The 27,250-nt window shown below is 40.8% G+C and overlaps 1 protein-coding gene across 4 annotated transcripts; it reads left to right on the forward strand.

Moving 5' to 3' along the window:
- Positions 1 to 438: 438 nt before the first annotated feature.
- On the forward strand, positions 439 to 27,042 carry RDH10 (retinol dehydrogenase 10). Of its 4 annotated transcripts, none has more exons than XM_075023449.1 (7): positions 439 to 985; positions 1,528 to 1,766; positions 21,618 to 21,716; positions 23,100 to 23,245; positions 23,592 to 23,723; positions 25,637 to 25,789; positions 26,528 to 27,042. In XM_075023449.1, the coding sequence occupies exons 1-6, from the start codon at positions 691 to 693 to the stop codon at positions 25,758 to 25,760; spliced, it is 1,035 nt and encodes a 344-aa protein (XP_074879550.1). In that variant the 5' UTR covers positions 439 to 690; the 3' UTR covers positions 25,761 to 25,789; positions 26,528 to 27,042. The 4 variants fall into 4 exon arrangements, with proteins under 4 accessions (XP_074879550.1, XP_074879551.1, XP_074879549.1 ...); XM_075023450.1 differs by having other exon boundaries at positions 26,589 to 27,042; XM_075023448.1 differs by having other exon boundaries at positions 25,637 to 27,042.
- Positions 27,043 to 27,250: the final 208 nt, after the last annotated feature.

The following is a 27,250-nucleotide window of genomic DNA, read 5'->3' on the forward strand; positions in this document are numbered from 1 at the left end:
GGCCGCCGGGGCGCCCGCCCAGCCCCTGAGCGGCGCGGAGCACCGGCCGGGCCCGTTCCCCGCTGGCGAGGCCCGGCGCGGCCCGGGACCCTCCCCCGGCGGCGGGGCGGAGCGGAGCGGAGCGGAGCGAGGAGGGGCCGCGGCGGGGGCGGGGGGTGCGGGGAATGCGGGGCGGGCTGGGCCGGCCCGGGGGAGGGCTGGGGAGCCCGGGGGAGGGGCCCGGCCGCCCGGCCCGCCCTATAAAGGGGGCCGAGCGAGCAAGATGCTCACTGCCAGTAGCGGGGCCGCGGGCGTGCGGGGACGGGCACGGGGAGGCGGGCGGGCGGGCGGGCAGCGCCGTGTCCGGGCTCCTTCCCTGGCCCGTGTGACTGAAGCAGGGCGCGGGGCCGCGGCGGCGCCCGGCCCCGAGTGCGAGCGGCGCGGGGAGGCGGGGGGGGGGCCCGGCCCTGGGCGGTGCGGCGGGACCCTCAGCAGCGGGAGCGGAGCCTCCCTCCCTCCCTGCCCGCAGCAGGAGGTCCCGGGCAGGGGCGGCCCCGGGTGGGTGGGGGAGCCGGGCGGCGAGGAGGAGCCGCCCCCGCCGCGGAGAGGCTCTGCTCTGCGCCGCCGGCGTCCGTCCGTCCGTCCCCTCCGGCTCCGCGGGCGGCCGCGCCGGGACGCGCGGGTCGCCCCGCGCGGTCGAGGTCCGGCAGCATGAACATCTTGCTGGAGCTCTTCGTGGTGACTTTCAGAGTGCTGTGGGCTTTCGTGCTGGCCGCGGCCAAGTGGCTGGTGCGGCCCAAGGAGAAGAGCGTGGCGGGGCAGGTGTGCCTGATCACCGGGGCGGGCAGCGGCCTGGGCCGCCTCTTCGCCCTGGAGTTTGCCCGGCGCCGGGCGCTGCTGGTGCTGTGGGACATCAACACGCAGAGCAACGAGGAGACGGCGGGCATGGTGCGCCACATCTACCGGGAGATGGCCGAGGCGGCCGCCGCCGCCGCCGCCCCCAGAGGTAAGCGGCGGGCTCCCCGGGCTGTCCCCGCCGCCCGGCCCGGGCCCGGGCGCTGCCCCTCGCCTCTCCCCTGCCCCGCCGCCGGCCCGGCCCGGCCCGGGGAAGAGTTAGCCGAGGCTGCGTGCGCGGCGGGCTCCAGCCCGGGGCCGCTCTCACCTGCCCGCCGGTGTGCGGGCAGGTGAGAGCGGCTCCGGGCTGGAGCCCGCCGGGCGCGGGGGCGTCAAGCGGCCCCGCCGGTGGGTGCCGAGGCCGGCCCTGTGGCCGGGCTCCGCGGTGGGGAGCGGAGACCCGCTTCGTGTAGCCTTGGTCTCCCAACAGCGTCTTTAAAACCTGCAGCTCTTCCTAAGACGCTGTGGCAGCAACAGTACAGAGACGAGTCCTTGCGTACTGTGGCGATGCCAAAGTAAATAGAAGTTTTACCGTGGGGCAAATGCGTTTGCTGTTTCCACTCGACTACTTGTTTGAATGTCAAAATACAACTCGGAACTTTATTTCCCACCCCACACCCCACCCCGCTCTGTTCTCTTGTCTGTGTTCCGTAGCAGCTGGAGATGGAGAAAAAGATGCGCTGCCCCATTGCAGCTTGCAGGTTTACACATACACCTGTGATGTGGGCAAAAGAGAAAATGTCTACTCAACAGCCGAGAGGGTCCGCAAGGAGGTTGGCGAGGTGTCTGTCCTGGTTAACAATGCCGGTGTGGTCTCCGGGCACCATCTTCTGGAGTGTCCTGATGAGCTTATTGAGAGGACCATGATGGTCAACTGTCACGCACACTTCTGGGTAACTATAAATTCCCTTCTGCTGCCCTTTTTTTGTCAGTTAATTTTGGGAAATTAACCGCTGTTGCTTAACTCCTTCAGTTTTGCACTTGTTCCCTTTCATTTGCAAGCTTACCACTTTAGGGGTTTTTCATTTTTAACTTACTGTTCTGTTTAACAGGAATGGTGGGTATTAAAATTATTAACAAATGGGTTTGAATCAACTATATCTTCCTAGAATCCAGAATTCTAAGTCTTGTGCCCTTTTCTGTAGCCCTGGATATGAAATCCTTCACAAGCATAACCTCTGAGTCTGCTTAAGGGTTGTTACTGTTAATGAATGGCTTCTCAGCCTTCCTCTCATAGTCTTCTGCCAGCATGTTAGTAGCTTTAAGATGCTGTTTTAATGATGGTTACAATAGCAAACTTGCACATTTCTGGAAAAAATACTTAAAACCCCTGCTGGAAACGTTGTTGGAATTGCCTTCGAGGCAAATTGTTCCTTTTGAAGGCTGGGAGGAAAGGCGAAAAAGATTTCTCCAGAAATCAAGCCAAGAACACTTTTTCAGGAATCCTGCGTATTTGTCCTCATAGCTTTCTCTGGGGGCTGCCAGTAAAAGTAAGAAAATCTTTAATATGGTTTCTGGGGTGATATCGTCTCTATAACTAGCAGATGCTAATCAAGGAGAACAAGCTATGTGATCTTACTATTTTTGTCTAAATTTTGTTTTCCTGTGTGGTTTATTTTTAAACCTACAGTAGTGTGGGGTTATATAAATTTGAGTGTCGAAGGAGGGCATGATGCACACTCGGGTTAGCATTAGCTGTCAGACCGAGCCCATTGTTAGTATTAAAACTGTTCGTTGGTCCTTCAAATAAGGTTATGAAATACACTTGCATAACAATCAAAGGATTAAGCAATCTGAAATATACTTCAACTTAAGCCTTCTTTGGCTGGTCTTACCTCTTCATAATAAAATTTTGTAAAACGCCTCATCTTCACAACTTAGAAGGCCCTCCCAAACCTAACTTTAACATGGAAGTGAAATGCTGTTTCATAACCCTAAAGGAGCCCCTCCAAAGCTGCACTGTGAAACACTTAATGGCAGAGCAGTCTTTTTCCAATGTATTGTAAAGCTTGCAGAGAGAGTGCTTTAACTTCAGTGCACATGAGATAGTGTGTTTGGAAACTCTTTTTAAACTCTGAAAGTATATTTTAAGGCAATTTGAAAAGTTCTGAGAAAGTTCATATGACTTCTTACAACTAAGAACTCTGCGTGTTCCCCTTCATGAAAGTTAAATTGATGCTTAAGCAGAGATGTGCACTAGATTTAATGACTGTTATTGATGTGGTTTAAATGCTGAATTGACAGAGTTTCCAAGAACTTTAAATTATGACATCACCATGAATTAAAATATGGGAGGATCCTAAATTCTCCAGCTGTTCTTCCTTCAGGCCTAAGTCATACACTTATTTATAACATTGTTTCAGAGACCTTTTTAAAGCACCCTCTATGTTCCGAGTCTCTTATGGTAATAGAAAACTAAACTTAGAGTCTAGTATTGCTATGATTGCGTTTCCATAACAGTTTCATTCATTGCTAAATGTTACAGTGTGAAGTGACTTTAAAATTAAAAAAAAAACAACAAAACAAACTACTCCAAGAAGGTATAGTTAGATCTGAACTGTGGAACTTGAGATCTTGGCTTAAGCTTCTAAGGAGCAGTCAACACCCTTTATATTTAATTGAGGTTCTGTTTGTATGTACACTTCCTGCAGATCCTGTGTCCTGCTTTGTTTTTCTTTCTATTTTTTGGTGTTGGCAAAGCTTTTTTTCCTTGTCTTCCCCTTCACAATCCCAGAAAAGGTTGGCTTGACCAACAGTGGGTGGACTTCTGTTAAAAGTAATAGTACTTAATTCATAAGATATCATCTGAATCAGCTGATTTGAAGCCAACTTTTTTGATGCAAGTCTATGCTGACTTAAATAGAACAATGTGTCTAGATGTGTGAAGTCTTATACAGCTAGTCTTTTCCATGTCAGCTAAACTGGTGGTCCAAAAGCAAAGCTAATACTCTGGAGTATTATGTAGGCTTTTAACTATTCTTGGAGGATGTTTCATCCAAAAAGCTGTAAATGGATTTTATAAAGACATGGATCTTCTATGTAATATTGCTTCAGTAGTTAAGTGTCTGTACTTTCTGTGTTTTTGTTGGGGTTTTGTTTGTTTTTTAATGTGAGAGAGAGGAAATTCTTCCTCATGCCTTGATCATTATCAAGCCTCAGTGTGCTTCTATGTAAAAACCTAAAATGGGGCTCTAGTACTGTCCCCTTAAAACATCTGAAATAAGATTGATTGTCTGTTCTTCATGCAGAATGCAGGTGATCAGAGCTTGTTTTATGTAGCAGCTGTGATCTGAAGGCTGCCCAACTTAGGCAGTAGGCAGTGACATGAAAGTATGTCTCCATTTTGCTATTGTGATTCCAACAGGGCTGTGTACCATATCACAAACTGGCAGTCAAGAGAACCTTAGGTGCATGCCACAGCCTAAACAGATGCTTTCCATTTTGCTGACATTCATGATTTGTATAATCCTTCCTATGAGTGTTCTACATAAACATGTCACCACTGCATCATGTAGCAATTTCCACAGCATAAAATCCACTGCAGTATTAAAAACCTGTTATTTCATGCTGTGATAACTTGAATGCTTCTGATATTGAAAACATAGGGACAAAATTCATTCCTGGTTTGAAACAAGCCAGCTCTGGTTTACTATAATTTGCAGATGCATAAAACTGTAGCAGGAGTGTAACACTACCTTTCCTGCCAGTCTGTTGCAAGAATAATAACTTACTTGACTGCACTTGTCAATTACTGGAACTGAACTTCTGCAGACTAGGAAATTTTCTTCCTGTGATATGTCAGGATTGAGATTTGAAAAATGTTAAAACACAGTGTAAGATAAAGCCGTTTCTTAATCAGTTTTAAGCAACAATAGGAACAACAGTTTTTATTTCCTGTGGTTTTACAATAAAGTTTAAGTGAAATATCAAAATACTGTGTTTTAGATTGTGGAACTGTATTTAATAAAACTACTGTACAAACTCTTATTTCAGCACAATTTGAGATTTTTGTACCTACTCTAACACTTTTTTCCTGGAAGAATAATGCTGTTGCTGGATAAGTAGGTATTAATATTGTACATCAGCATAGTACCTGGGAAATCTTTCTAGATTTGGTTGTTGAAAGGGACTCGTGGAGGAGCAGGGGCAAGGCAATGATCAGGGCCTGTGAAGTTCTGTGATGTGAAAGTCCGTCTGTATAGCAGATCTTAAGTATTTAAGCTCTGAGAGAACAGTGATCTGCATTTCCCTGTCATGTGGATCCTTGAAAACTTTAGGCTTAAAGCTCTGTTAGAGGAGTTCCCTTCAACTTACCAAAAGGGGGAAGCAAAAGCATTCAGCTCCAGCTCTGTCATTTATTAAAAGAAAAAAAAAATCCACATAGTGAGAGACTAGGGCCCAGAGATTGAAAACTTGTGCACTGTTGTCTTAACTGGAGTGGGTATGTTCATTCACTTACAAATGACTTTATTTTTGAGGTTATGCAGGTATATTTGTCTTTGTAGGAATTGAACAAATCTTTTAGGTGGCCTGACATTGATACAGAAAGAGATAAATACTGAGTAAATAGGGAAATACTACCTAAGTAACTAGAATATTTGTAGTCTAAAACTTAAATGTACCTTGGAAAGAAAGTTAATGCAGAGTTACTAAATCAAATACCTATTTATGCAGCTGCTGTAGTTGTCAGTCTAATTAGACTGACAAGATTGCTGAAGCCTTCAAAAATAACAGTGGCTTATCGTTATCTATAATGTATCAATACTTACATATTGTTATTCTAGTCTTTTCAAGCTCCCTGGTGTTAAATAAGGCTCACTTATGCCTATAGTTTTAGTTTAAATATAGAAGTATTGCACTTAGTGTGCACACTGAATCTTCTACAGAAGAAAAGACAGCTAGCTTAAGTTATATTATTTGAAACTATACCATGCTGAGTCTTGTGGCCTGTTGGCATAGCAGTTTGATTTTTGTTTTCATCTCTAGGATTCTAGTATCTATGATCAAATATAGACACAATATTCCACTGACAGGCCAGCTAGATCTATTTAGCATTTTGGATAAGTGGAATTAGCTACTTTGTGGGTTTTTTTAATTTCTTGATAATGTATCCCAAGATGTGTAAGTTTACCTACAAAGTTTAATCTACAAGTTCGTGACTTTTTTTCTTTGAAAAATTCAAAGTTCAACCAAAACATGTGCATGTTATCCAAAATGTGTCATCAAAACTAACTCTTCCCTTGCAAAATGATTCAAACTGCATGCCATCAGTAAATTACCCTGGACAGCACATGTGTTTCATATACTGTGGTAGCGTGCTGGGTAGTGAATATGAAGGAAAAAGCAGTGATCTTCTTAGCTACGGAAATAGTCATATTAGTTGTACTTAAAACTTATACGTCCTTTGGTATGGTTCTGCAGTTCATATGTTTTTAGGTTCATTTCTCAAGAAAATAGAGGGAATCTATCAACTGAGAAAATATTGTCTTCCGGATGCATGCTGTAGAAAACTACTTTCCCATTTTATAAAGGAATGTACTTAACACAGGTTTTAGAAAATAAATGGGTGAGTATTTTTTTTTTTTGAGTTTGAGTGGGCATGAGACTACTGGCTCAGAGCTTTCCTCACAGATTTATTTTATAGTCTACCAGGAGCTTGTCTAGCATTGTATCAAGCACAGTTGTCACCAGTCTGCAATCTTTAATTTTGTAACCTGTTTCTTGCTATCTGTACCTGTAACCTAACCTTGTAGTCATGTTTTAGTTGTAGTGATTGTTTTCAAAAAATAATTGAAAGTTTTTCAGTTTTCTGATCCTCTTTTTTGGGGGGGGGGGGGGGGCGGAGGGGAGGACAGGCACCAACCCAAACCATTTAGTTAGGTGCCTGGATATCTAAGCTTTGGCTGTAGAAGTGATCTTCCATCTGTTTCAGAGAAGATATGGATGAGGATAAAAATGACTCTTCAGACAATGTACTCATTGAAGAGTCAGCAAGCATAATTAAGCATGTTGGGATGGGATGGTGGGTGGGTCTTAGTCTTATGCAAAATGCCCCTTCATTTGCCTTGTGTAGGAATCCTATGAATTCAAGCACCTATAATTGGGATTCCAGAGTGCTGCCCACCAAACTGTAGTTGTTCCACTAGTCCCTGAGGTCTATTGAGGCTGTTCAGTCATGGTTCTCCATTGCCTACTGTATCTTGATGATAAATGAGTAGTTACGTATGAAGGAGTCTGAACAAAACAGCTTATAGCACTCTTGTTTAATTAGCAACACTTCCATCAGGGCAGTGGGAAAATCATATCGAAGATTCTTTGAATGTGTTACAACACCAGCCTTCCTATGTATACTTTCTGTGCTAGACCATCTTCCTTGCGTGGTGGAGAATGCTGACCTCTTTTGTTCAAACAGCAGCTGAATTCATGCATTTCCCTTCCTTCTCTTTAATGATGTAAATAAAGTATTTGATTTTCATCCCAGTCAGTTAACAAATCTGAAATGACCATTCAGAATGTTTTTCTTAAAGTGCTTCAGTTACACCTGAGCTTTTGCAACAGCTTCTCTCGGGCATACTTGGGAAACTAATTTGCTGTGCCGTTTTAAAGGTGTATGGATCTTAGACTCTCAAACAACAGAAAATAGAGATTCTCAGATTGTGATCTGTGGATTGTTTGTTGCCTGTAGATTGGTGTCCAACATGGTAGCCTAAGGTGTGATCAGCCAGTTACTTTCATGTGCTAAACTATATGAAGTTTGAAGATTTTAGGTGAAAATGGTCATATGTTTCACAGAAGAGCAATGTGAAAGTTCCATTAAGGAAAGGGAAAGTTGTTCTGAAGAGATCATGCCAAGACTTTTCAAACTATTTGAAACATATTTGAAGTATTAATAAATTATTAGTGGCTTGCAATTCTACCATCAAAAATAAAGCTGGAGTTGCAGTATAGCTTGCAGAGGTAAGGCACTTGGGATAATCTCCCTCTTCAGTCTCCTGTGGCTTTTTCTGAGGGTCAGGGACTTGTCAGCAAACCGTATGAATGCTTTCAGGATTGCTAGTCTACTCTGAAGAAATGGTCCTGGATGAGCGATCAGTGTGATGATTAAATTCCTCCTGCTTATGGAATGAGGTAGGTCAGCTGAATAAGCAAAAATTTCTGCATTGACTTTGGTCTGATATTATGCTGTTACTTGTGAAGGATTTGGGGAGACAGGAAAACCTTGAATGGAACTATAGTTTTGCCAGCATGGTGCCTAACCTTGCTAGAAGTGAAAAGAGTGGCTCTTCACTTGTTCAGTGAAATACTTAGTCTAAAAGATTATGTGTATGCCTTTCTTGTCATGTGGAGGTTAGGAGAGCAATAGAGTTTAAAGTTCCAGATTCTTCTATCTACAAGTAATATCCGCTTTTATTTTATGACAAGCAGCTAAGTTAATGAGATCTCATTATGTTATTAATTTTCTGTAATAACCAAGTGACTATAGCAGAATTGTAGAAGACAAGCATGTTCATGTGCTCAGCTGTGGAGAAAACTAATCCTAATTATGATGTGGTTAAGTGTCCTGCTAACCCAGCATTTGCATCACTACCTAAGACCTGTCTTAACTGATCTATGTGGGTGAGCAATCCTCTTCTGTAGCTCTCAGTGTCATTAATTACTATGACTAGACAGGTTGAGGAAAGATGAATGTTATGTTTTCTAGCACTATCCCTGCCATTTTAGCACTGCACTGCTAAAATCTTTTCTACTTTTTTCTTTATCAGCTGGGAAGTATTATTCTTTCCCCATGCTTCTCATGCTTTGATTTTGCTTCTGGGGTATTGGGGGCGGGGGGGAAGTTTTTGTTATGTATCTCTAGTACTAAACCTTTCCACAGTCCTCTGTATGTAAAAGCCAAAACATCACTCTTGATAAACCTTGCTCCCTTGACCTTTGAGGTTTTCTGGCTATTCACACTGATGGTAAAACTGAGTTACTGATACCTGGCTTTCTTTTGTGAAAAACAGTAGAGCATTTCTGCAAAGGCAAACTGAAGCTGATTTATGGGTGATTCTATATGCTTTTACCTGTGGCCTTAGGCTTCTTAGTCTGTTTAAAAAAAAAAAAGAAGTCTTTCAAAGTGCAGTTACAATGTAGGTGAGTAGGCATAGACTTTGAGATTGGTAGAATCTCAGTTTCTGAGGGTTTAGTTTGAAAGAAGATGTGTCACAAACGGGGGAGAGATTTACATCTGTGCTTACACTTCTGAATGAACACTCTGTTCTTGTAAATAATTATATTACTGTAATGATTTATATGCCAGTCAAATTAACACTTGACACGAGTGAGTTATCACAACTGGGATGGGAGGGCATGGTAGGCCAAGGAATGCCAGAACAGCTGCGGAGCTGAGGTGGCTGACTTGGTGTGAGCCTTTTGAAATTCAAGTTTGTTTGACTGTTGAATTCTGCACCTAAATGTGCCATGGTGCTGGTCACTTCTGCCATCTGTTTGAACTTGTGTGACAGCTTTTCAAGCACTCCCCTTTCAGCATTGGTTTAGAAAAGTCCTTGAGCGTATGCTTAAAAGTAACTTGTCCAAAATCTCTGTTGATTTAGAATGAAACTACAAGGCAGCTTAGTGGTGACAAGCTGTCATGTGGGACCACCCCTTGAATCTGCATCTTACCTTGCACTAGTTTTGGTATTCGTCAGATCCCTGGGTGAGCCAGTTCAGCTCACTAACTCGTCCAGAGGGCAGGGAGGAAGGCTATTCACTTTCTTGGCCAAGTTGATTAGTTTTTCTGTTTAGAGACTCGAATCACCTCATCGACATTTCAGACTTGGACTAGCCAGTGTATGGGGTGTGTGTGCTGGGGAAGGGGTGAGGAGGAATAGGATAAAACCATGTAGCTATAAACAGGACCTCTGTGGCTGTCTAATGAAACCTCATTCTTGGAGAGATTTTCTGGAATAGGATTTACAGGCTCTAAATAGTTAAGTAGTCATAAATTGTTCCAAGCTATAGTAAATCTGCCACTGACATAACAGTCTGAACATAGCAACCTGACTTCTAAAGAGATTCTAGTATTTTAATTACACACTATTAAAAACCCTTAGATAAAGGTAAGTTAGTTTTCTGAACACATCAAATAATGTTGCGTTAACAACTCTAGCTTATTTGCCTTGCACCGATGCTATGATTGCTGTTGTGTACCTTCAAGAGCAATGATCTCTGTGCCTACTGCATTGTTTGACTTCTCTGGAAGTCAGTTGTACTAACACTGAATGTGGAAAGACCAAGCCAGAGCTGTGTTTCACCTTGTGGGAAACAAGCATAGTTTCTACAGGCAGGCAAGGGAAGGAAGTATCTCTGTGTGTCTGATAACTCACCTCCTAAGAAAGTGAGCAGTTTGCTGGTGTTTGATTAAAATGCTTGTGCAAGTAGAATCTTTGAAAATTGTATTAGTCGCTGGTTTGGTCACTGTATTAGCTGGAGGTTTTTTGTCTTTTTAGCCTTTGTTGGTTTATGAAGCAAAAGTTTACCTGCTAAGACTATTTTCTGTACACCCTTTTTTCAGAGGGTGGGGAGAAGTGTGAAACAAACACCTTGGTTTTAAAAGCCTCTAAGCTCCATGCATTTTAAAAATGTTACTTCTCATTCAGTGAGTGTCGAAACCAGGACAGTGAGTTACTTCATAAGAAGTTGGAGCCTTCTAGGGTCTTACTGTTTCCTAAACTTTGAAGCTAAATTTCCATTCAACTATAATATCTTATTTATTTTTCTGTTTCTACTAAGTAAGACTGTTACGTGAAAAGGGAAGCTTTCCTTCTAATCTTGTTCCTCTTGTGAGATACTCTGTTATGGCATAATCACTTTCCTTTTTTTTTTTGAAGTAATTGATTCAAAACAATGACTTAGTGACTGAGTTGGGGAGGATGAGTAAAGTGACTCAGCTTTCATCTGCATGCAAGTACTATAGCAATTGCAGTACTAATGAGGTACTGGCCTTAAGGTATCTATAAAATGTGAGACAGTCTTTTTCTGTTTAGACACTTCTTGAAAAGTCTGTTACATAAATTGTAAAACATGAATGATGGCTTCATATTTTTCGTAAGTAGTTCTGACAGTACTGTTCTCTAGTAATTTTTTGGAAACATAGAGACTAAAATACCAAATTTTACTAAATATTCCAGGGGATGACTAAGCTTATGGCAAGCTGTATTTAAAAGTTGGATTGTGTTCCTGTTCACTGAACAGAATATTCTGAGCTCTTATCTAATAGTTGTTCTAAAATGAATTTGTTATGTGGATTTTTCACTGACTCATAGGGGCATGTTTTCATTTTTGTCAAGATTATCAAATAGCTGGCAATAAATAACTGCTCTCCAAATGGTTGGACATTTGCTGCAAACTTGTGCTAATGAAGGCAAGGGACTAATGTGTTTGTTACACTAATGTCAACATGGCTCTGAAACACTACAAATCCTTTGACATGGCCATTTGTCAGTATATAAACAAAGTAGAATTTCTAGTCACTTGACTTCAGGGCTTAAACCAGGTTTTGTGGAAAGGAGTAGCCAAGTGTTAACTTTTTGTATCACTTGACCAGCAAACTCTAAAGTAATTTCAAATTTCACATTTGAATAAATGCAAGTTAGGTCATCTTTACTGATAGATCTGCCTGTGGAAGAATGCAAGGTTGGTGGTGCTACCTAGTGGGATTGTAACTTACACTCCTGTAAATTCAGGGACCTAACTGGGCTGTCACAGCCATGTTGGAGCTCTGTGTTAGTCTTGGGTATATGGAAAACTCAAATGCTGACATGGTAGATCTTAGCAGATGGATTTACTTTCTTTAAACTGCATGTTACTTTTCAGTGGCTGCTGCCAACTGTGTAATACTTGCTCTAAATTGAATAGTAATTGTGGTTTGGTAGCTATGATAGTCTGAGAATAGAATGAGATTAATATTTGTGGAGAATAAATATCAACTCGTCTAATAAGATGCCTCCAGGTGGGAGGGAAGAGGTCAGCTTTTGAGCATGAGTACTTTGAAAGCTTCAGTTGTCATGCTTGGTTATGCCTTAAATTTGTGCTGGCTGGAGAACTCTGCACGTATACATTTGTTCCAAGTTCCATTTTGGTCTAGACTTGTATCTTGCTTGTTTGGCAGCATAAGGCAGACTAAACATATAGCTGGGCCTCCAACAGCCCTCTTACCATGCCATCTTACCTACTACTAATGCTTCTCAGCTTTTAGATTAGTTTGGCATTTGAAATCCACAACAAATGTCACTACCAACTTATGTTCTGCACTTTTACACTGCTTAAGCAGAGATACTGTCTTTCTCCCTGTTCATTGCTAGCTGTTGAGAATCCAATATGATTGCTCTGTCCAAGCTTTAAAAGCCATTAAAGTTCAAAGTGGGCAGAATTCTCTGTGAGGGCTCAGAATACCCTTAAGAAGCTGGCAAGGGAGTGTAGTTACTGGAGAGCATGTAATAGCTGGGGGGATATCATTAGTTTTTGAAAACAGTATGGTATGTGGATGTTCCGGACTCAGCTGAAAATATGTTAATTCCATAAGAAATTCATCTAGGTGCTCTGCAGGTCTTCACTGGACCCTCTCTCCAGCTGAAAGGACTTGAGACCAAAGGAGAAATGGAAGTAGAACAGCCACGGTTTGAGACAGAGCAGGATAATTTATTACAGGCAAGAGCTCCTGTAGGGGAGATACAGGGGAGATATGGGGGAGGAATTGGCATCCTTTCCATTTAGTTAAGATTCTGTGTTGATAAACTTGCAGTTAACATAGAGACAAAGAGTGCAAGGTCTCTGATGGCTTATGAATTCTGTAAGAGGAAGGGAAAGGTGCTGTTGAGCAGGGAGTTGGTATACTTAAGTGGAGAATTAAAGAACGGTTGAGGTTGGAAGGGACCTCTGGAGGTCATCATGTCCACCCCTCCCCCTGCCCAAGCAGGGCCACCTAGAGCTGGTGGCCCAGGACTGTGTCCAGACGGCTTTTGAATACCTTCAAGAATGGAGGCTTCCACAGCCTCTCTGGGCAACCTGTGAGAATGTGCTTCATTTTTCATAGCCATATGAAATCAAAGATTTTCAGACTCTGGAGAGAAGAGGTCTAGGTATACAATCAGTGATTTAAACACTGATATATACTGCTGTATATATATGAAGCAGTTATACATCAACAAAGCAATATCTGCAAGTACAGATGAAAGTAGACAAATTGGTGTGCATGTCCATTAAAGGCATCTAGATGCTTCCACAGAAATGACTGGTGGCATATAGTCATTAGAAAGATAAGACACTTTACAGCACGGGCCTGACATCTGAGGGTAGAAATAATTTAAAAAGCATGTAAAACTAAAATCTGTTTACTCTTAAAAAGAATATAAAAGTTGTCAGGAGCAGAAAGATGGAGACTGCATACTAATAACATAAAGGCTCTAACTTCCACTTGCTGGTATAGAAATAACAAGGGTAGTTCAGCTTGAATACCTGAACTTCTTCATGCCCAGAAAGCGTATAAAGTAGTGGCCTCACTAAACAGAAGTGAAATGTTCTTAAGGAGAAATCAGGGCCACCTTTGGCTGTGTTGTATGTACCTAAACCCCTGCCCTAGGTAAACGTGCACTCAAAATCTAGAGTGATGCAATGGTGGGGGATGCAGAAAAGCTTTATGTAAGAGAGCTAGGAGTTTGTTAAGCAGCAGACCACTGTGAACCTTAGGTAATGATACCTTTTCCACCTTGACTCTCAAGAAGAAAGTTTCTGAAGCAGGAATTGTATTATTTAGGTAGCGTTCTTGAGTACTTAACCTACAATTCAGATGAGAGGGAGAACAAAGCTGTTTTCTACTCCAGTCTTAGTTACCCAATTTGGGGTAAGATCACAGGAAGTGAAGCCCTTAAAGGCAAGGGGGAGACAATGTAGCGACATGATAAGGTAACAGTAACAAAAGTTTCTGTTGCAATGTCCTTTCCTAAGCACTCTTCATATCCCACTCTCTGTAGACACAACCCTTTTTCAACTAAGCCTTGTTAACAAACTATACAAAAGGCAATTTAGCCAGGCACTGTTCAGTTGCCCTAGGCATGGCATAATTAGTTCTAGCAGTAAAGAGTGGAAATCAATGATTAATGTTTGAGAGATAACTAGTGGTATTAGTTTCCTGTGATTATTTTTTTTAATAGCATTACTTATCTTATCTTTACTGTCTACCCATTGTAAACAGCTTTGTGGCACTAAGTTCTGATTAAGGAAACTACTTAATTCAGTTTCAGCTTTCTTCTGATATAGTTGACATGAGTTGACTCCATGTAAGAGGAACCACTACAATAACTGAACCATTCACAGGAAACAGTGGTAACTATTGGCTTTGAAAATTGAAGAAATTTTGTAACTGGACCCTAAATACTACAAATGCTAAACAAGGTAGTAATGTAAATATGGACTGTAGTATACTTGTTCTTTAGCAAATGACATTACAGACATTTGTAACTACTAACAAACCCCCTTACAAACTTCAGTAAAGATTTAACCTCATTTTGTACAACTTTGGTGCTTCTCAGCTGATTAAATGTGTCTGAGAAGCAGGGGATTTTAAGTCTGTGGATCAGTCATGGGGGTGAAGAAAACAGGAACATTAATTACTAACATGAATTAATGAATTAAAAACAAGTGATTCAAGTACTAGCTTATGTTTTTACTAAGCTAAGACTTCGTGTACTTCAAAGCAGTATTTCATGCAGAATTGGAGAGAGGAAAAAAGATGCTTATTTCTCTGTAAATCAAATACAGTTTTAAATTAACTGATGTTTCTTTTCATTGTGACTTAATTCTTCAGGGTATTTACCTTATTTTGCTACCTTCACCTCTTAACCTGGGTAGATCTTATCTGTAGTTTCACTCTGTTTGCAAATGTAGGATATCCAAAGTATTGGGGGAGTGGGGTGGGGGGAGTGGCTTTGCTTCCTTGTTACTCATCATCATTACAGATTCCTGTTTAAGTCCATCTTGTTCTTTCATGAGCTTCTGGTTGCAAGGCAACTGTAACATTATTACTGTGCATGTATGTTAAGCATTAACTGCTGTTGCAGTTCAATATTAAAGGAATCCCCATGGCCCCAAAACAGTGGGTTTTTATGTGAAGGACAAATAAAGCTTTAGTGAGAAATTGAAGGTTGTGTTGCCTGCCAGGAGCAAAATAACTAAGGGACTCCTTTCAAAATGAAATATTGGAAGGTCTAGCTTTTTTGTTTTGAATGCAGGGCCTGTTCAAGGCACACTTAAGGGCAATTCTTGAATAGTTTACTTTCATGCTTTTAATACATCTGTCTATGGAAGCTTGGCTTGAGGATATCATGTGTATCTCCTGATCCTTTTTTGCTCCAAAAGGATCTGGGTAGACCCATCAACAATCCAGAGAAATCTGTGACTTTCTTTTTAATTCATTACTTCAGGAAGACTGGGCAATTCTGGCGTATTTTTCATTATCATTTCTTGAGAATAGAAACTGAAGATCAAAAATAGCACTAATTTCCACAGCTATTCAAATATTTACTTACTGGCTAATTATACAGAAGGGGCCCAGCACTTATTGAAAACAGTCAGCAGAGTCATCTGAGCTTCTTTAAATCACAGCTTTGGTCCCTTATGTTAGCAAGGCCAACAGTAGTTGTAGACTTCTGTCTCCCTTCTGTATTCAGCCTGTTACTGGCAGAGCCATGTCTTTTGTGCTGTGTGGTCTCTCTAGTGTTCAACTTGGGACTTCGTATTTTCATGTAGTCTTAGCACAGTTACTAATCTCACCTAATATTTCAGAGATGCTTGTATAATGGAATTTAAGAAGGATGTGGAGGTAATATGGGAAAAATAATTGAGATGATAGTGCAAATGACAAGTAATTACTCTCAGTTCTCATTGGAACCAAACAAAAAAGCTAGAAGGAAAACAAATGGTTAAATCCAGGCTTGTAACTGCATGCTTTGGTGTGTGAGAAGGCATTTTGGATATTATAGCCTCTAACTTGGATAAATTCTCCTTTGAGAGTTACACAGTTCTAGGTTATGCTTTCAAGGCCTCTTCTAAAACTACTTGACAATGGCTTTCACTGTAATCCTGTAAGTGAAGTTCTACCCTGTGTTTATAAAATGTATTTAAAGTGGTTATCTTCTGAAATAAGCTGGGCTGTGTGGCTGTAGCTGAAAATAACTTCAGTGTATTTACTGATAAGCTTGCCATGGGGATTTTCTGCCTTTTCAGGCACCTCTCTTTCCCTTTTAACGTACAGTAGTGTATTAGTGCTACACTACCCGATTTGGACAAACCTACTTTAAGGCAAGGCTGCCACAGCCTGTCAGCAGAAGAGTTAGAGGTGCTATTTTGTCAGACCTTCGTGCATTCCTTCACAGTTACTGGAATGGAAAGAGAAACTGGGGCATGTGGAAATCTCTGTATTTCATTCCATGGTGGAGTGAGTGGCCACATGCTGTCCTGCACAGGAGTAGGAGAATCTGCAGTGTGTCCTGCTGTGGTCTGTGAAGAAGAATGGGAAGAAAAGAAGGCTGAATGTCCATGCTGAGGGAGAGAGGATATAATGCATATTTTAGACAAAACCTTGGAACAACATTTTCTTGTCACCGGCTCCATTGCTTCGTGATAGTAGTTACAGGATTAGCTAACACACATGGCAGCAGGCTGTTATGATCTCTTGGTACCTTAGTTCCCAGAGTTGTCTGGATAAGTCCTTGACTGATCACACCAATTTTGTTTCTTGGGTCTGGCCAAATAGTGTTCAACACAAAGGTGAAACAATACATTTACCCAGATGTTGCACTCACTTGCGCTGTTATGCAGCTGTCTTGACAGTCAGGAATAGCTGTGGCTTAGGAGGAAGTGTCTTATCTGTTATACCAGTATACCACTGTTGTGAATAACTATAATGATGTAAAAACTCACCTGTTCTGATCCACCCCAGGAAAATAACCATGCTCCACCCTCCTTACCTGAAGGGACTGTATGGAAAATAAGCTATTCCTTTGGCATAAAGGAATTTCTGCCTTACAGTAAAGTAGCTTGTTAATGCCATCAAAACAGTTTAAAAGGGCTGTTGAACATTGACAGAAGGCAGAAAGTATGAAAAAAATTACTGTATTGAAAAATAGAAACTTAAAGGACCTTACATGTTGGTACCTGCTTTATTTCTTTCTTTGATATAAAGACAACTCTCTAAACATGAGGTAGCACGTACTTTTCTACTTTGGTGTGCTTTCTGCATTCACTATCCATTGTCTTGAGCTGCATATAGCTAACATTGTTTTCTGTGGATGCTTGCTCTCTTCTTTAAGAATAATTAATCCAAAATTTAATTAAAAAAATCACTTTCCCAAACAGTATTTCTTCATATTCTCATTTGCTGTATTTAGACTAATTTGTCTTGACATTGCAGCTGTGCTGTTCTTTGTGTTGCACAATCTTTTGAGTTTTGTTTCATTAAGAATGGAACTAAAGAATTTGGGGAAGGGGAGGGAAGAAGTGCTAGACTGTTAGAAGTTAATTTGCCGTAAACCAAAATGTTGAGAACAGATTATGAAAGCTATGAAGTGACATGTAAGTGCTTGTTCAGTTTCACACTTGTGAGAAATAAGTCATTAAAGCTGTGTGCACATGAAATAGATGTTTGGTTACAGCTACTGGGAATAGTTTGTTCTTACTGGTATATTCAGAATCATAGAGGAAAATGCCTAGAAGATTAGAAATTGATCTCTAGGTTCCAAAAAACTTAAAGGTTGAACTAGCTTGAAAAACTAGCTCTACTCTCTGTTCAGAATGGTTTTGTATGTTCTCTCTCTCCTACCTAGTTGCTGTATCTAAACTATACTGCAGGTTAGAAAATGCATGTTTGCACTATGCTTTGGGGGTTTTCATTTTTTCTTAAAAAAAAAAGTGCAAAAGCTAATTCTGAGTGAAGAGGATGCTTAACTTAAATTTCTTGATGTTTAACACTGTGTAACTTCCTTGATTCCTCATCCTGATGCATCACAACACAATTCCTGTCATCCACTATATCCTACTTGGTGGTTTCTCCTCAGTGTTGAAAAGCGTGTTATGTTTGTCATTAATAAAAGACCCAGCTCTGACTTTAAGTACTTAAATGTTTTGGTTAACTGTCTTCCTCTGCAGCTGTGAGAGGTAAAACTGACTAAAGGATCAAACCAGAAGGCAGATAGTTTGATTAAATCACTTGAGTTGATTTGAATTATTCTGGGTGCCTGGTTCATGACCTCTAATGCCATGGACAAAACACATTGCTTGGTATCTTCTAACACTTTTTTTTTTTATGGAGGATTAGCATGTCCATGCATCATCTCGGAAGACTAATGTGGGCTGTGCTACCTGTTCAGACAAACTCCAGATGGGAAGGCCACCCAGGAGGCATCTCGCCCCGAACTGGTCAAACTCTTAACTAGTTTCTCAGCAGCACAACAAGCACACAGAAGACTTCAGGTCTGGTAGGCAGATGTAGCTGAAGCTGAAAGAAACTAGAAAAAAGAAACTAGGTTCATCTGGTTTATGTAACAGGCTGAAAAACTGGGGACCAGAGTATGGAGGAAGCTGCTTTGATTAAGGAAGTGGGCTGTGCCAGAAGCTCAGTAAGAACACTGATTTATTTGGGGATTGCTTGTACCACGAAAGAGAATAACTTCACTTTGGGATTGTTTTTCCCAGCAAGAGGAGGCTGGGAGGAGCAGTGGGCAAGCCTTTACTCTGAGACTGGAAATGTGTCCCCCCATAGGGTGTGTCTGCCTCTGACTGTGCTTGTTTTTGAGTACTGACTCCCAGCTGTTGCAGATGGCTGGAGGATGGCAGCAACTGAGATGACTTTCTCCGATATCCATTTAGCTGAGATGTAGATAGTTGACTGCTAAGTTTTCTACATATGATAGTTGTGCTATCTTTATAGGCTGCCTGAGCTTCAGGTTTTAAATGGATTTGTGGGATAATGTCCCATGACAAAGTACAGGAGCCTGCTCTGAACAGGCTGTTTCAGAACACTGAGGTCTCACGCAAAGATTTCCATGAATTGCTAATTGTCTTCAAAGCAGAAGAGCTGTGTTTTTTCCTATGTGGCCATAAACGGCCTTTTAAGAGATGACTTACATGAAGTGGCTGTAGTTCTGCTCATGGGAGTTGTTCACTCTGCACTTGACTTGCTGAAGACATCACCCAAAATTGTCCTCAACAGGGTTTATTCATCATGTGCCAACGTCTTCTTGGTTGAAAATGGGTTACTTTAGCCACAAGCTCTGAAAACTCAGTCTTTGTAATATTTATGCTTGGAAAGTGTGTAGCATAGTTGAGTGGGCCTTCTGAAATTTACTGCTCTGCAGTTGTTCTGATTATTTCCCATACCTATATATATGCCTGTGAAAATTCTCTTCAGCCATAGATAAATGTAGATGCTTATGGACACCTAGGTATAGTTCATATTTGAAAAAAAAAGGCAGTGCCATTGTAAAGATAATAGAAAAGCCAATCCAACAAAGCTTGGTGCACTTGCCTGTTGTTTATCCCTTGGAAGAAAACATTTATTCATGCCTTGAAAGTGGTAGGAAAAAAAATTTATTGCTGCTGCTTTCCCTTCCTTCTCTCCCCCAAGACAAACTCCAAGGCAAGTGCCCCATCATTTCTGTAGTTGCTGTGGTTTGCAGCTAGAGCTTCAGTCTGCATTATCAAGTTTTCTGGCAATGCGAGGTAGCAATCAGTCATTCCGATGTGATGTGGACAGATAACTGAGATAAGTGGAAACTGCTGATGGAGCTGACTAATGCTTTGGAGGGGAGTAAATTGTTAGCAGGACTGAATTGGGAGGATGGATCTCTTGCAGGGATAGCATGGAGGATCAGGGCTAACATACACACTGTCGGTGTTGGGGTGCATAAGGCAGGCTGCAGGTAAATAACACACTGTAAAACTTCAACGCCGTCCAAGTGAAGCCTCTTACCTTTTGAGACGGTGCTGCCCTGTGATGACTGGGTTTTGTTGCCATGCAACATGGGAAGAGAGGCTGAAACTTTGTGTGCCTGGCACAGATTAGTTTAACAGCGAACTAAATTCTTGTCCAAGGCTCTATATAAGAGGTTTAGAGATCCCTGCCATGAGGCAAGAAACAAATGCAAGGCAGCTTGCTCTCAGATTATTTTTTATAATTGGCTTCGTTATGCAGTTATGACAGAATCTAGGAGTTGTATGAATCAACAGTAGAAAAGGCAAGGAGTCAGGAGGTCTGTTAATCTTCTATCATCTGCCAGCTGTCCAGTGAAAACACTCTTTTGTGTGGTGTTAGGAGGTCTGGATTAGTCATTTAACACCTGCAGGCAAAAATGTTGTACAAGAACATGTGAAAATCATTAGAGCAAAACTGTCCTGACGTCTGTGATTGGAAAATGCAGACAGCATAAGAATGGAATTAGATGGATTCAGCTGTAGCTTGCACGTCTTTTTAAGAATGCAGCTGACACAACTCAAACCAACAATTAAGCAAGTAGCAAATACTTAAGCGGCATTTGCATGCTCTGAGTTTGGATCCAAATTACATGGGAAGACCAGGTTTCTGGGAGGATTAAACATTCATGGTACTGAGTGAATTAGAATAGAATAATGGCTCTGTCATTAATAGATTTATATATTAACTAGGCATGTTTGTGATCAAAAAGCATTGTCTGAAGTTCTTTGGCAATTTAAAAGTGATCTCGTATAGGACACTGACAACCTAGAAGCTGAAGTAAATTGTAACTACATGTACCATTTTACTACTGCATTGATTTTTTCAGCATATATGGTGCTCTGCTTAATACCTATTTAAAAAAGGAAAGTGTTGAGTCAGCTTCAGAAAACAGATATGGCAAAGGTAGGTATTCTAACGGGGTGATCTTCTAGCAAATACCTTCAATTTATTCCTTAAAATTCAATTTTTTAAAGGTGTTAACTCTGACTTGGGTTTTTAAACAGAAACAAACTTTGTTATAATCAAAACATAAAAACTGGAGGTTAAAATCAAAGTTTCATCTTGAGACTTGCTTTTGTTTTATTTTGCTTTATTTTGACAAGGAATTGATAATAGAAATTTATATCTTGTCTTTTTAGTTCAAGCAATGCTTATGGATACTAATAAAGATGGAAAGTAGTTTAGCAGATGTTTATTAGATGTAAAAAGTAACATCAGCAAAAGCTCTGCGTCTAATATTTCTTTTAATGTAAAATGGCCATGATGGTAAGTTAATTGGATAAAACTAGCCATATCTAACTGTTGACACACTGTCAATAATTAGAACTGATAATCAGCACTGGTCTTAACACAGATGTGCTGGATGGTGTAATTAAACACTTTGCATTCCTTTTTCTCTCTTTAAAAAAGTGACTTCCATTTTAGGGTCAAATTATCTCTTTCTGATAACTAGTCTCTTGCAGAAAAATAAACATGTCTGAGCTCAATTGATCCTTTAACCTTAGGATTTCTGGAGATATAATCCTTGCTGCCTTGCTGTCTGAATTCACAAACAAGCTGTAGATTTTCTGTTGGCATTTTTGACAAACTCAGAAGTTCAAAACCTGTACAGTGACCGTGCTTCTAAATTCTTGATAATAAACTGAGACAGAGGTTTTGAACACTTAGCACTAATATACTATGTTTGTGGTGTGGTTTTTTATTTTGGGTTGGTTTTTTTTCCACTTTGTAGACCACTAAGGCATTCCTTCCCAAGATGCTGGAAATGAATCATGGACACATCGTGACAGTTGCAAGTTCCTTGGGACTGTTCAGTACTGCTGGAGTGGAGGTTTGTTAGACTATAGCAACAAATTTGGCACTTCTTGCTTAGGATAAGTTTGGTTTGTATTACCAGCTAGAGAAAATAAAGTCAAATCTTCAGAGATACTTGGAAGCTATGGGGTCGAGTACCATATCAACACATGGCTCCCTGGGAGTGGGATCCACGGAACTTGGGCAGCCACCGTATTCACCTACTTTGCAGGGGGACTTGCCACATAGAGTGAAAGCCTAGGATGGCTAAGGATTTCAGAATGCTAAGTGATCTTTGAATTACCTGATAAATTTGGGAACCTGAAAGGTGCCCGCCTACTTACTCCTGTCAAGATCTTCAGTGCTAAGCTTGAAGCCAAAGGCAAGGATTTTCAAAAGTAATGTTTCCTGTTTCTGTGAGGAAATGGCTGCCAGCTTTCCTTCCAGAATATATGGCTCACCTGCTTTACTAGGCTCCCAGTTATAAGTGTTAGCTTGTCTAGTTGCTAGCAGCTGTCTGAGAACATCAGTTTGTGGGACTTATTTGGTACATAAAACTAGGTTAGGATTAGAGCCTGTTATCTTGCTTTTTGGGTCATTAGCACAAATGCAAGTATGAACAAAAAGCATTGAGTTAGTGAAAATGAATTAATGTGTCTAATGGAATAAAGGTCATGTTACCTCATAAGCATAGGCTGCTTTGCATATAGGTAAGGCTCAATCCAAGACCTTAAGCTGCAGTGTTTCATAACAGAAATGGATGAAGCTGGTGTAACTTCAGGCTTTTACAGTATTTACTGTCTTGAGAAAACTACAAAGAATTTCCTAGACTGTGGGTGTGACCACCAGCAGATGTGGACACATCCAATGGAAAACTCTAATGCTACTACTATCTGTGCAATTATTTTTTAATGTTGCTGAACTTAGTATTTTTATGAGAGCTACAAGCTATATCCTTTTCTGCAAATTAAATAATGCACTCAAATCTCCATTATATCTTCTATTGAAACTAACCTTAAAAATAAAGCATTTAGTATTTTTACACCTGTGCCCTGCCAACTCTCCAAGCTTTTTCAAATCTGACCCAAGGTAGTATTGGGTATCTCATTCCTTTGTTGTAACATTTATTATTAAGCAAACTGGTAATTGGAGTAACTTGCCATGTGAGCCTGCCTGATTCAAAGACTTGACTCCAAGGTAATATCCTCCTACATTCAGCTTTCCTGCTTTCATGATTCTGTACTAATTGCCTCAGAAGTAAAGTGATAAATGAGTTGATGTGATGCTCTATTCAGTGGGTGTCTTTTGTTACTGCTTTGAAAATCTGTGCAGGCTCACCTCAGACGTGCTTTGGTTTTGAACATGATTCATATCTGTCCTTTTTAAGTTGCCTTTTTTTCTTTGTTCATTGCTAACACAGGATTATTGTGCCAGCAAATTTGGAGCTGTAGGTTTCCATGAGTCTTTGAGCCATGAATTGAAGGCTGCTGAAAAGGATGGAATCAAAACAACTTTAGTCTGCCCTTATCTTGTAGATACAGGAATGTTTAGAGGGTGCAGGATCAGGTGAGTAAAATTCTCCTTCTGCTTTGTGTTTGCACTGTCATAAAAGTACTTGAAGGTAACTAAACTGTTACTATAAAAATATTAAAATAAGTATTGTATCTGCTTTAATATATGTTAGCATTAGACTCGAAAAAGAGACTTTCTGAATTCACTGTGTCTTCTGTCCTTTTCTACTTAGGCAACTCAAGTTTTGAGCTATAGTCTTTGTAACTTAATAGTGAATATAAAAAAAATTGAAATTTTTGTCCCTGCTGAGGCACTCCAAAGAAAGTGAGTTAATGAACTCTTCATTGAGGTCTGTGGTCCTTTATGTATCTTACTAATCTATCTTAATCAAATATTTCAGAAAAGAAATTGAGCCTTTCCTTCCACCCTTGAAACCAGAATACTGTGTGAAGCAGGCTATGAGAGCTATCCTTACAGACCAGCCAATGATCTGTACACCTCGCCTCATGTATATGGTCACCTTCATGAAAAGGTAAGAGCTGAAGTGCCAGTTCATTGGCAATACAGTCTACAGAATACTAGTAAAATAGATGAGCATGTCTGTTTTCTAGATGTAAACAACTTCCCACCCACACAGGCCATGGATGCTGTTTTGTTAGAATTTGTAAATCTCTTGGCTTGCATGAGTATAGATTGATTGCTTGGGAACATCCATAAAACTGAGATCCCATGTATTATGCATCCTTGTTTTACCCTTCTGGTATCTTCCATTCTCCTTAGATTCCTATTTTCTTTTCAACAGACTTTTATTTCCATTGTTTGGGTTCCTCCTTAGGAATGGGATATGAGGCAGCTTCCAGCAAAGGAACCTCTAGTTCTCTAGAACCAGAGTGTAGGAGGCCCTGCCTGCAGATTCTCTAGGACTTGCACAGATAGGGTAGATAAACTGAAAATCTGCACATTCAGAATGAATTTTCAGAGTCTAAGTTTGGAGGAAGGACTATTTAAAGGAATTACCTCCTTTGTTCTGGCTAACACACTACAGTTTTTGGATGGGAACTCTGTTTAATCTGTAACCAGGCTGACATTTCAATGATGCAGGGTAATACAGGAGTTGGCTCAATTCCGCTGATGCAACATCACTTGCATTCTAGTTTACAGAGAACAGCTTCACAGCTGTCTGTGTTTTTGTTTTAGATATGTAGTGTGTAGGAGGAACCTTAAAATACAGTGTTGTCTTAACTTTCCTTCTGCAAGGGATGGTTGAAACTGAGAACCCTGGTGATTTTTTTTTTTTTCCACTTGCAAGGCAGTGGTTCTCCTCTGACTCGGGTCTCTCATGGTGGACAGGCTCACCAAAGACTAGAGAAGCCTTCACTGCTCACCTCTTTCCTGGAAGAGAGTATGTGTGTGTGTGTGTCTTCTGCCAATAAATCAAGGCCACTGTCAGCATCTTTAAGAACTAGCTTCTTCAACCAGAAGCACTCTCTGCACAAGCGGTGCCTTATGCAGCAACAGTCACATCAAAGGCCCTTTGGGTTGTCTTGGCTCAACACTTTAGCTTCCAACAGGGAGATCAAAGCTTCTGCATAATCCATGCCCCAGGCAGCAGCACTTAGATCAAAGGCCCTCCAGTTGCTACTGCACAAGCAGTACTACTGGCAGTGAGGACACCTGTACCTACCAGTGACATCTACTTCTCAGTGCTTCAGTGGTCATTACTTGTAATGGCTAGATTCTGTGTGCTGCTTTCCACTGAATGGGTGTCTGTCACTATTTCCAGGGGCTGAGGAAATCCCATCTTAGTCCTTCACTAGAGCCTGTCAGTACTACACTTGAAATAAAAGTAGTATTTGCGGATGTGGGAAGGAGGGGAGGGTCTGTAGCCAGGTATCCTTCACATAGTCACCTCTTGGAATTTTAACTGGAGGAGGAAAAAGGAAATTGCTCTCTTCAGGCCTCTCTTTTTGAGGATGGATGATTAAGTTTAGAATATAAGTCAAGGTTGTTAGACATCTGGTGATCAAAGAATGGCATTAACTAACACTAATCCCACAGTAAAGAATATCTTAAATGTCTGATGACCTCTGCTGATGTGGCTGTGCACAGATGCTTTACTTTTAGTAGGCCTTCTGTGATGCCCTTGCCACCCCCACCTCTTTAAAACAAGCTATCACACTGCTTGTAAAGAAGCAGCAGAAAATCTGGTCTAAGTTGGAGGCATGTGAATAAGTAGCTTTTTCTTCCTTTCTGCTTGCCTGTGTGGTTGGGACTCTAGAATTTCAATTCTTTCTGTAAGTATCCCTGTGAAATAAAATCCTTTAAGACTCTTAAGAAGCCTCTCCAATAGCTATTATGTGGCTTTTAAGGAGACTAAGTACATAGTGTAAGCAGAGGTTTTGTTTTATGCTGTCTTCTAACAATTTTATAACCTCTTTTTCACAGTATTCTGCCCTTTGAAGCAGTTGTATGCATGTACCGATTTTTGGGAGCAGACAAGTGTATGTACCCTTTCATTGCTCAAAGGAAACAGGCTACAAACAACAATGAAGCAAAAAATGGAATTTAACACTGTTTTGGATGGACTAACATTTATAGGTGAATACAATAATGTTACATGATTGAATTGCGAAGTGCACTTGCATCTAACAGATGCAAATGTCAACATCTTACTGTGGCATTCTCTTGGGTCCTAAACTTGTGTATTGAACTCTAAAAATCAATGGATTTTTATATACTGTAAATAAAACTGACTAGGGTACTTGGAAAATGTGATAGGTAAGCAAAGTGAATTTACAATGTAGCTGCCACCATTGTCCTTTAGAATATCACTGTATGTACAGTAAACTAGTCATACTACTTGTTGTAGGGATGCACTGTCTGATATCTCTTCCTCAGCCTGCCAAGGCTTGTAAGAGCTGTCTCCAACTAGAAGATGCGATGTTTCAGAAATTGTTTGCCTTTCCCTATGTTACTTGGGAAGGGGGAGGGGGGGAAATCTTGAGATTTAAGCTACTGCTCATGGCCTTTTAGAAAATTCAAGGACAGTTTCTGAATGCATCGCTTCACTTGTTCACCCAAGCTCTCTAAAGGACACATGGCCAAATTGTGGTGTAATTCTCTTTTGTAGCAACTGTGTGTGTTCTATTTAAACAAAGATAAAAAGAAATTTGTAAATCTCTGCCAATTCAAAGGCAAGTGAATGTCTCAAATACTCTCAGAGCAAATTTGTACTGGGCATCTGGTTTTCTAGGAACGCGGTCAATGATTTAAACTGACTTTTTTCAAGTCACTTGATTTGAAATATGATCTGTTCTCTTTCCCTCTATACGTCAGAGTCCAATCTGCTGTTGCGGACTATGTTTCTTTTCTTCCTCCTCGTTCTTACTTCCGACAGAGTTCTCCCACCCCCATGAGGAAGCTGTTGTATTAAATTTCTGTAACTGGACTTGTGCCTACAAGACAAAGCAACTCAGCTGAGATACAAACTGTTTATGTAAGTGCTGGTCATATGCCAATTATTAGCAAAGGAAAAATAGAATAATGCCTGATGCAACTCTACATGCAGAATATGGAAGGGTGTAAAGATTTTTTTTTTGAGTTGTACTCACATTGTAGAACAGCAGATGACACTTTTACAGTATTTTTTGTAAAGCAAACAATTTTGTGCCTTGAATTTGGTAATCTGTATTAGTGAAGCATTGTAAAAGTGAACTTCTACCTCTGTATCTTAATGTATACCATCCACCTGTAAACTACTATTGGGCAAATTGTGATTACTTTTTTAGAATGTCTTGTTAAATAGTGACCAATGCCTGTGGTTATTAAAGTGAGCCACCTTTTCCTTAAAACAGCGATTGGAATGCTTCCTTTAAAGACCAAACTAATGCAAACTACTTGTGCCTGTTCCATAGCTCTTTAGTATCAACACAGTTCAAATACTTATTGCTCAATTCCTGTATCCGCTCTGTCAGCTACATGGTTTACAGTGTAATCTCTTAAGTCTATCAGTAAGTACTGTGAAATTAGGCTGTAGGAGCTGACAGTTTTCTGTCGTTT

This window comes from Buteo buteo, chromosome 3, assembly GCF_964188355.1.
Source record: "Buteo buteo chromosome 3, bButBut1.hap1.1, whole genome shotgun sequence".
Lineage (NCBI taxonomy): Eukaryota > Metazoa > Chordata > Aves > Accipitriformes > Accipitridae > Buteo > Buteo buteo.